This window comes from Gastrolobium bilobum, unplaced genomic scaffold, assembly GCF_033153095.1.
Source record: "Gastrolobium bilobum isolate Gb01-03AN ecotype WA unplaced genomic scaffold, APGP_CSIRO_Gbil_v1 utg803, whole genome shotgun sequence".
NCBI lineage: Eukaryota > Viridiplantae > Streptophyta > Magnoliopsida > Fabales > Fabaceae > Gastrolobium > Gastrolobium bilobum.
Genome location: NW_026897871.1, coordinates 358,752 through 370,051, shown reverse-complemented (window position 1 = coordinate 370,051; position 11,300 = coordinate 358,752). Strand labels below are relative to the sequence as shown.

Below are 11,300 nucleotides of genomic sequence, written 5' to 3'. Positions count from 1 at the left end.
AATGTCCTTTTTGATGCACAAGTGCAAATGGCCTGATCATATATAGTGAATCAAAATTGGCTACTCCTAAGTATTCCTCTCCATGTATTTTTGCTCTTAAGTTGTGTAATTGCAATATAGTCTCTGTAGAATAAACTTGTTACTGTAAAAAGACTGCTAATGTGGCTAATTAAGTGAAGGCTTGTGCGGTAAGAAATCTTGAAGCTAAATAGGCTCTGTTTTAGTGCTTTTGCTGATTATAGAATTGGATAATGATGAATGTCTGGATTATATTTTTTAAATTAGGTGAAGTTTGGGACTTGATACAAAAGGCTTATTGCTTATTACATTTACTACTCTTAATAGCAAGTTTCTGCTTAATGTTTAACGTGTTGTTTAACTTTTCTAATGATTAATGCTGATTTCATGTTATAGGCTATAAAGAGCTAGGCAAAAAAAATAAAAATGAAGTCAAAATATGTTTTAAATCTTAATTTGATAATACTTTTCTAAAATTCTTAAAAATAATGAAAAAAATTATAAATATGAATTTTTTTAAAATAACATAATAAATTTTACATAATATAATAAGGGTAAAGAATTTCTCAAGTCAATGAAGATAAGTTATCTTCGGTGGACTCAAAACGATGTCATTTTGAAGCGGAAATCAAGGTGTTTTTGTAATTCTAATATATTGCAGGGTTATATTAGTCTTTATTTTTATAATGTTTTAATCTTATAACTCAAAACGACGTCATTTCTAATTCACTGGAGACAATTTTATCTCCGATGACTGGAGAAATACTTTTCTCATGTAATAATCCTTAAACATGCATTTTTATTTGCGTAACTTTGTTGTTCGATTTTTATCTCCATCATATCAAATATTTAATTTCGTAATAATTTATATAGACAGTTTAGCTAGTTTATTTTACCTTAATTTATGACATCATCATGTTTGACTAGTGGTTGGAGTGTTGAACCATCAATCATATTCCTCTGAGTTTTTGTTGAAATAGTTTTTAAAATATTACTTTATAGCATTTCAATTTATGACTATAAGTTAATTGTAAATATTTTTTAATTAAAAACTTAAAAACTCAATTCGTTAAACTTACTAAATTGTATATATTGACTCTTAAGAGTAGGTTTTTTCGTACATGTACAATAATTTAAATTTACATTACTCTACATGGTTTGATAAGTTCAAGAGATTAAGTTGCTAAATTTTAAATCACTTAAGAATTTTCTGTAAATGAATTGGAATAAATTCCAAGTATTTTAGTTTTATGTTTTAATCTTCTATTACCACTCTATACTATAGGACCCCTCTGTCCTGCCCCGAAAGCAAGTCCTAATTGACATTTTTACTTCCTGTGCTTCTTACTTTGTGGCCTCTTGCCTAAGTACCTGTTTGGATGAACTTTTTTTTTTTTTCAAAAGTTACTTTTTTTCTTGAAAAAAAGCATTTCTTAGTTTTAGTTCATTTGCATACTTGCTTATAAAAAAAGCAGAAGTTACAAAAAAAGTTAAAAATCTACTTTTTTCATAAGTTAAAAATTTTAACTTCTAAAAAAAGCAGAAGTCAAAAGTCAAATATATTTTTTAAAAAACTAAATATATTTATAAAAATATAAATAGCTTTAACTTTTATAAAAATGACTTCTAAAATAAAAAAGAGATAAAAATTATTTTTTTAGAAAGGAAAACAAACAGGCTCTAAGTACTTGGGCAGTAAGGATGAGCATATAAGTGGATCCGAACTGGGCTTTTTTCCAATTGAATTTTTTTTTTAAAGAAATGATTCAGAACCAGTTCAAAATTGGTTCAAAATTGATTTATATTTCAGAACCAGTTTAGAATCAAACCAAAAACTAATTTGCGTACCCGAACTAGTTCTGAACTGATTTTCGAACCGGTTATGAAAAAATAAAAATAATTTGTTTGGAAACGAATCGGTTTAAACTAATTCGGTTAGGTTTAATTCAATTATTTTGTGCACCCTTATTCGATTATTGTATTTATTTTCTTATATTTAATGTTACCTGAATTCTATTTTTTTACATACTCCGATAATATTAAAGAAATTTGTTTCATGTACTGAAAAAAAAAAGTGTTTCATAGCCGAAGCTGGTAGCAACAACTTTTGCAATAATTAACGATGGCCTAAATTTCACAGTGCAATGGCTATCACAATCCTACCACAAAGAAATATTAAGTAAAGGTGCACTTAGAAGTCTTCCTTGCTTAACATGTTCTTTGGTCTTGACTCTAGAGATTTTGCACAATATGTGATTGATGACTTGTTCCAAGTCGTTGTGGGCGTTGAATACAAAAGACCTAATAATGACGATTTCGTCGAAATTTGGCCGGCAACACCTTTGTCCGCTTATACAATAACGAGTTCGAATACAACAACTAAAAAGGACGAACATCCAAGAAAATGTCTTTTAGAACATCCAAGAAAATGTCTTTTAGAAAGATGGCTATTTTCACGAGGTCCTCACAAGTCACAACCCCTTTGAGAGAGAGAATAATTATAAAATCTTGTGCATTGATCAAATAAGTAAATAATAATGTAGAAAGTTATACTTATTATCATTTTAGGCTTACCATTCTTACTATCTACTTGCTTACAAATGAATTAATTAGAAATTATCTGTTTAAAAAAAGAAAAAACTAATTGCCACTGATTTCAAATCGATCCAACGATAATCAAATAAATAGTAAGAGTGATAAGCCTAAAAATATAATAAGTATAATCACCCCAATAATAAATAAATAAGATAGAGTTTGTGAGAAATTTCGTTGTCTGTTTTTTTTTTCCTCCTAAAATAAGTATAGGAGAGAAAATGTTGTTTTATTTTAAGGTTAAAATATTTGTAAGTCTCAATTTACATAAAAACCATCTTATTGATGTTATTAAATTATATTAGTTCAGCCAACAGTTATCAATTAGTTTTTGAGGAACTTGTGAAAATAAAGTTCTCTAATAAAATTTGGCGGAATGCATTCATATGATTAAAGGCTTAGAAGGTTAATTTTGAAAATTTTGTATTTGTGAAATATATTTAAAGGAAATCAAGGGCTAATTATCTTTTTCTTCGGTCAATTGAAACTTACGCAATAATATAAATTTCTTTTCATAAATTCTACTTGATATTGGTGATATTTTACTAAACTATTCGAAGAATTAATGTGATACGAGAGTAATACACCAATCCTTTTTTTTTCTTTGAAAACTGATCCTAATTACCTCTTTGAGGAGAATCAGAACCTCCGGTATCTCCACGGGTTCAACTCTTTGAGCCTCCTATGAGACTAATCCAGAGTTCGTCCAAGGATTACGGTACTTATGCCCCTCCCCAGATGGTGTTGGTGGGATTCGAACCGAGGTCCTCTCCCACCACTCAGTCCCCATGCTACCAACTGAGCCACCACACTTATACACTAATCCTTTTTTATCCTTTCTAATATACCAATCCAATTAAGGTGTAACGTGTAAAATAAAAACTAAAAAAGTGTGCGTGTTATGAGATAAATGGAGAGGGATGAGGGAGGAAGAAGGTAAAGAGAATATGGTATAACTCTCATTCTTATTCAGTTCACATATCCGATACAAATAATATCAATATATAAAACTACAACAATGAATGAGGGAATAATGCTCAATTAGAAGGGTGGTTACCAAATCATAAATGGGAGATAATTGAACAATTAGTACCAATAGTAACATCCATTATAATTGCACCATTAGTGCCAACGGTAAATAATTTAACTCATACATAATTTTAAACACTCTATACGAATATGCCTCCTCAAAACTTTGCTAAGAAAAATCTATTGAGATAAAAACTTAGCGAAAAAAAGAGAGTACATTATTCATAATTAATATACAATCTTTTGTTATACACTAACTTATACCGCCTCATTAAAAACCTTTATAAGAAATATTCAGTGGGATAAAAATTTGGTAAAGAGAAGAAGAGTACAATGTGTATAACTCCCCCTCAATTAAGCCATATAGCTACTGGAGCTAAGACACTGGAGCAACAATTACAACTTTTCATAATAGCAATCTCTCAATATTCTCGCATAATAAATTGTAATTATGTCCATTTATAATATTTTCGCATGGACATCATTGCGCTAATATTCATACCTTCATCAATACCTTGCTAGAAAAATCCAGCGGGGAAAAACTATCGAAGGAAAAAGAATACATAACATGCGCTATCAAAGCATTACACAAACTGGCTCATTAAAAACCTTTAGCTAAGAAAAACCCTTTGGGGAAAAAAACTTAGCAAAGGAAAAAAGAGTACAATAATAAACCTTCAGGGTTCTATCCTTCAGGGATAATCATAATTAATTCGCACCCCCTGATGAAAGTAATCTATAAAGTTTATGCATACCTATTTCATATTCCAATTTCTCAAATTTGGAAATAGGTGAGGGATTTAGTGAATATAGTTACTAGAGTGAATTTGATGGATACATCACATGAAACATTAATGTGTTGTTTTAGACACATTCTGGAGAAGTCTCATATAATGCAATGGTCTCGTAGTAATTTAAGGTAACAGCAATTAGGCTTTGCTTTTATAGCCTTCCATTAAATTGCAATGCTTCCACAAAGAGATGTATATCTAATATGTGATTATTAGACATATAGTCAGCATCAAAATATTCAACCAATGTAAAATCTCCATATCATGGATAGATCCTTGAAAATGACCAAAATATGATTAACGTCATTCGAATGTCTTAAGGGAAAAACTATGTCTAGCTAGAACTTTTACTCCAAATGCAATGTCAGGTCTAATTGCAATTTGCAGAGTATAATAGTTCCTATGACGTTTGAGATTAGCAGCTTCAAGTCCTAATCCTTTCTCATTATTTTCTTTTGTCTAAATGGATCTGTATTCACTTCTAGTGAATAGACCATCATTGGGCCACTTATATAGTAACAACCGTGTAATAAAATAACCAATTTAAAATATGCTCGTTTTGCAGGCCAGGACAATAATTTATTTGAGACCATCATGCAATGATCTTTTCAGCTCTATGCTAAACATGCTGCTAATTTCATTCTTGACATATAGGATACAGAGAATTCTTCAGGAATTTTCATATAAATATCATCGTCAAGTGACCCTACAGTCACGACGTTCATTAAATGCATCTCAAGGTGCATATTAGTTACCATATTGATCAAGTAACAAAACGAAATAAAATTCATTACGGGAGAATAGGCATCATAAGTGATGTAGGGTTTATGTGAAAACCTTTAGGGAGTGTTTGGTTCAGGAGTTTTGCAGAGTTTCCCAGCAAAGTGATTCCAACTTTGTCAATTCTCCATGTTTGGTGCACTGATTTCATGAATTTTACCTATCAATGCCAATTGCCTAGCTATCGACCATTGTATGTAAAAAGCAACAAAAACACTGTTCCAGAAAGCAACTTAGAAGGTGGTATTTTTTCTGAAAATCAGATAAGTTATTTTGGGGTACAAAACATTGACAAGGATACCCTCACACATGATATTGTATCTAGTTGTATCTGTTCACACAATTGGCAATCATCTTCCGCATCAACAAGGATGGTCGACTGTAAGGATGAGTAGTACGACTGTAAGCTTTGGACTTGCATCGACTTTAGAGGCCACCATCGCGGAAGGCAGAGCATCCACTAAAGCTGCAACATCTCCATTTTCACTAACTTGTTGAGGATTTCCCATTTCAGAATTTGTGGCATCCTCCAAATTTGGATGTTCTACCTGTGGACGATGATTAGACCTCGTATGTTCTTCAGTTGACATCCTTAAAGTTGAAGCAATTGCATTATGACATTCATTCAAAGAAATTCCTTCTGAGCTGGTAGATGATGAAGTAACGGGAACATTCTTTCCATCTTTAGATGAGGTTGCATGTTCTGATGCAGATATTTCCTACTTATTTGTCATGGAGAGTTTAATTTGATGGTCGACTTTTTTGACAGGGCTACAGGTTTGCATACTGAAGCTGCTCTCAAAGTCTTGGTTGAAAAGATGGGAGCTCCTGATATGATGTCAAAGACGAGATATGTGGATATTGTCGTTGGGACACTTGCTTGTAATTTCAAAAGGGTTATGTGGATATTTTTAAAAGGGTTATTTTGTAATTTTAATAAATTTTCCCATCAATATTTTATCTTCAACCAAACACAGATTCAGAAATTTCACTCAATTTTTCAGGTAAAATTTTGTCCAACCAAACAACTTTTTTTAAACTTTCCTATCTAACTCAATTTCCCTGCAGATCCCTAGTAATTACATTTCCATAGTAAAAAAAAAAATTAACCTGAACCAACCACCCCCTTGATCTTTCTTAATTTCCTCCTTTCATTCATTCTCATATGAATGCTTCTTGCATTCTTGAATAATGGTTGTTTTATTACACCAACACTATCTTCATGGCTCTAGCCCAGCCATGATAATTCTTCCCATTCATGGGAGTTGAAACCAAAACAAGCGATGGGTTTTTTTTCTAGGATGAAGGAAGTAGGGACTTGAAGGATCTGAAATATCCAGAACTTTACCTGGATTTGTAGTGTTACTCGTGAATGAGCCACCATTTGGAACGAGATTGACCATAGGTACTTGTATTGGAACGGAACTCTGATGCGCCATCCTTCAGCTATCAATTATGAGCTTGTATTCAAGAAAACAAAGAACTTTCTCGGATGAAATGAAGAGAAAGAAACAAAAAATGAAATCTGCGAATATTCGAGCTCCCTGAAGAGCTTTGATACTATCTTACAAAGTAAAAACTATATATGATATTTCATTGATGAAAAGTGAAGAATAACTTACAGAAGCAAGTACTTATAGTGCTTACCCTTTTACAAGAAAAGAAAGAAGAAGCTTATGTGGCACTAGCTAAAACAGTTAACTAAACCTAACTGATAAACTGAATAGCGAAAAAGAAGGAATGAAAAACTACTTTACGTGATGAATATTAACAATGATGAAAACAAAATCTTTGTGCATTCAAAAAGTAAGTAAATAAATGAGTTGATTAAAAAAATAAATAAGATTGAGTTTAAGAGGAACTTGTGAATTAAAAGTTGGGTAATACTTCTCTCGTTTAACGTGAGAGAAGTTTGTTTTTCCTATACTAACAAGAAATGTGGAGCCTACAAGTTAAAGAAAAATAATAAAGAAAAAAATTGCAGACACATCTTTTTATGTCTCTGTGACTTGAGATAATTATCTCCTACAATTGGAGAAAATAATTTTCCTTAAAAATTTGTGAAATTAACACATTTCCAACCAAATTACGTGGGTCATGTTGAGGTCTATAACTTTTTCCAAGTCCATTGAAAAGATATATAATTTCCTTTTCATAATAATTTTTATTTAAGTACGGTATTCTATAGGCATTTCAATAATTATTTAACAAGAATAAGATCGTGAAAATTACAATAAAAATATACTCATATTCAAAAAGTAATTTTACATATTTTAAATAATAATTTAAATGTTTAACGTAGTTGATTAGCTAAGAATAATTATAAATTTCTTCATAAATAAATTCTACCATATATGTGTCTTGTTTGTTTGAGACTTCTCTCACTACTAGGGGTATTAATGGGCCGAGCCGGGATGAGCTTTAGAGCCTGTTTGGATCCTCTTATTTTTAAGCTAGAAGCTACTTATAAGATAAAGCTAAAATAAAGAGCTTAAAAAAAGAAGCTAAAAGCTGTTTGGAAATTACAAAAAAAATTTAGCTTAAAAATTACTTAAAAGCACATATTTCAAGAAAATTATCTCTTTTTCTATCTTTATCACTCTTCATTTAAAAAAAAAGCACATAATTCAAGAAAAACAGATAAGAGCTTAAAAAAAAGCTCCTCCTAGGAGCTTTTAATTTTCAGCTTTTTCTTCATTATAAAAAAAGGAGCTTTTCGTTATAAGAGCTTTTTCCAAAATCTGTTTGGCCTAGCTTATGCTTATAAGTAGCTTCTAGCTTAAAAATAAGAGGATCCAAACAGGCACTTAGTCTTGAAAGACTAAACTAGCTTGTGTTCAAATGTGTCAGATTGACTTAGTCTGTAACCTGTTATAAATATAATTATGGGTCTTTGGTATGACTTATTTACAAAAAATAAAAGTCAGGTTTAGCCTGACCTATTAAAAAAATAAGACAACAAAAGTTTATCCGAACAGAATATACGATTAACAACACTAATAATTCCACAAAGATTCATAAATTCAATATATATCCAAACAACATAATATAAAATAAAATCATTTAAAAAATCTGCTTAACCAATAAACTAAAGTAATATGTTTACCAAAAAAAAAAATACAAAATTCTGCATATCCAAAAGAGCAAAAGACTACAAATTCTACGTAAACAATTTAATATAGGGAAAAGTTCACTAATACCTTTCTGGTTTGCTTCAGAATCACCTATATCCCTGTGATTTTTTTTTTATCACATATGCCTCTGTGGTTTGTAAAAAGTAAAAAACCACAGGGGCATATGTGATAAAAAAATATACTCTTTTACAAATCACAGGGGCATATGTGATAAAAAATGATAGGGGCATAGATGATTCCGGAGTAAACCACATGGGTATTGGTAAACTTTTTCCTTTAATATACTTATATCAATAATTTAATATATTGTGATGTTGCCTCCTCCTACATAAACAAAAATAAAAAACATGTTAGATTATTTTTGACATTCAATTATAATATCATAAGATATAAATGAATAGTATAAAAAATATAAAATAAAAATATGAGTCAGTATACTAGGCTAGCCTGATAGCCTTTAAGGCCAGACTTTTGAATTGGAGTTTGAGACCTTTTTATTAAAAGAGCTTTACACAAGTTCAAATCTATATCCAACAATAAAAATAAATGAGTGAGGCCAAGCCTACACAAGCCAAGCCAAAGGCGCAGACACTTTTAACACTCCTATTTAGGGCTGGCAATACGGGCTGGCCCGCCCCGGCCCACCATTGGCCCGCCCAAAATGGGCCGGGCCAGCCCGCCCCGTTTTTATAAAATGGGCCAAATTGTGCAACCCACCCCGTTTTATGCATGGGCTGGCGGGTTGCGGGCCAGCCCGTCCAAAATAAAAAAACTCATAAAATTAAAAAAATAAATAAAAAATCTGCATAAAAAAACACAAAAAACTACATAAAATATAGGAATTAAAGCATCGTACAAATTCTGCTTAAAATTGATTCTACAAGCCAACCCAAAAAATAAAATAAAAATATTAATTCACGAAACTAGTTATCAAGTTTAACTACAATACACACAAATGTCCATTCAAATTGAAAAAAAAAATCACAAACTAATTTTTGATTCATTGCTTTGAAGAAGCTCCAACAAAACATTAACTGTCATCGTCATCATTCATCAATCTTCTCATCAATCTTCACATCAAAGGCACCTTCATCTATATAAATAATAATTGAAAAATAATAATAATTAATTTTACAAACAAGTATGGTTCAATATAAAATGAATTCAAATTAAATAAATTACCAGTCGCGGAAAAACCATTCTGCCAATTACGGGTACAAAGCAAAGCTTCAACACATTCAGGTAAGAGACTGCTTCTGTATTTATTAAGGATCCGTGACCCAATGCTGAATGCAGATTCAGATGCAACAGTGGTAATAGGAATGCTTAATAAGTCACGAGCCATTAGTGATAGATTTGGAAGACGTTTAGCTTTCCCCTTCCACCATTGTAATATATCAAATGTATCATCATCAAACTCCAAATTATCCTCTCCCAGATAAACATCAAGTTGAGATTTTCCAATCTTTGCTGCATTGAAGGGTTGATTGTGCTTTTTCAATTCCTACCATATTTGACAAGTTAAACACATAAAAATATAAGTTTTTAAAAAATACAATGTAAGTAAATAAATTATTATTTCAAATTAAAATAAACTTACTTGGAGCATGATTTCTGAAAATCCCTTCTTCTCTTTTGATATTGACCTACTTGAAGATGCACTTGTAACATCACTGAGACTTTGACTTGAAGAGGGAAGAATGTGACATGCATAATTGTCAAAGAGGTTGTATGCATTTTTCTTTATTTCTTCTACTTTTGCTTCACTTGTCAATGGATTAACTTTGGAATAACAATAAGACAAAGCAGAAGTCTTCATCCGTGGGTCAAGAAGCGCTCCTAGTGCAAGCACAATACTATATTCCTCCCAATATTTGTCAAATTTTTCCATCATCCTTTCAACCATGCTCTTTAAAATGTCATCATCATCATGTAATGTGTTCTGGAGACTACATTGAATTTGCCAAACTTGCAAAAAGTATAAGTTGGCAGTAGGATAGGATGTGCCAGAAATCAACTCAGTAATATCATAAAATGGCTTCAAGAACCCCATAATTTTTTCTCCTCTATCCCATTCATCAAGTGTAGGACAATATTTATAATTTTTATCACTGAATTCAAGAATAGAAAACACACGTTGGTATATCAGAGCACTTTCAAGCATCAGATAAGTTGAATTCCATCTAGTAGGGACATCTAGGCATAAGCCTTTTGAAGTGTTAATTCCTCCCACTTGATCAATGCATTCTTTAAATGCTTTCATTCTGCCTTCCGAGCCCCTTAAATATTTGACACTTTCTCTAATTTTTCTCAAGGCATCACTAGAAACTTTCAACCCTTCTTGAACAATTAGATTCAAAATATGAGCAGAACAACGAACATGAAAAAATTGTCCATCACATAACAACAATTTCTGCAAACCAAGCTGACTTTTCAAATTTCTCACCATATTGTCATTCGCAGATGCATTATCCAAAGTAATGGAAAATAACTTCTTCTCTATTCCCCAATCCTTCAATAAATCAAAATATTGTTACCGGGTGTTGGAGACAATTAGACAAAGACTTCAATTATTTATGGCGGGAAGCATGTCAAGTTGAACCACAATATTGTGTCGCGTTGAATTACATTAATCCAAGCAAAATTGATAAGTGATATTTAAACAAACTTATCCGAAGAAATTAAACCAATTCAATTAAGGATTTAATATTTCTACAGTGAATGTAGATAATTATCTAGATTTACTCCGAAAGCACGTCGTTTTAGGTTGAAAAATTATAATAAGAAAGACTATTATAACTCTGAAATTAATTATAATTACAAAAATACATTGATTTCCGTCCCAAAATGACGTCGTTTTGGGCTCAATGTAGATTACTTATCTACATTGACTGCAGAAAAAATGAACCCTTCAATTAATGCATAAAATTTAGGCTTTAATGTTTTTACAGTGATT

At 31.3% G+C, this 11,300-nt stretch overlaps 1 protein-coding gene across 1 annotated transcript; it reads right to left on the bottom strand.

Annotated features, from left to right (window-relative positions):
• Positions 1-9,390: 9,390 nt before the first annotated feature.
• Positions 9,391-10,793, bottom strand: LOC133310939 (zinc finger BED domain-containing protein RICESLEEPER 2-like). Its single transcript, XM_061511932.1, has 3 exons — positions 9,945-10,793; positions 9,527-9,848; positions 9,391-9,437 (listed from the first exon to the last, which is right to left on the bottom strand). Exons 1-3 carry the CDS (start codon positions 10,791-10,793, stop codon positions 9,391-9,393), a joined length of 1,218 nt encoding a protein of 405 aa, XP_061367916.1.
• Between the last annotated feature and the right edge of the window lie 507 nt (positions 10,794-11,300).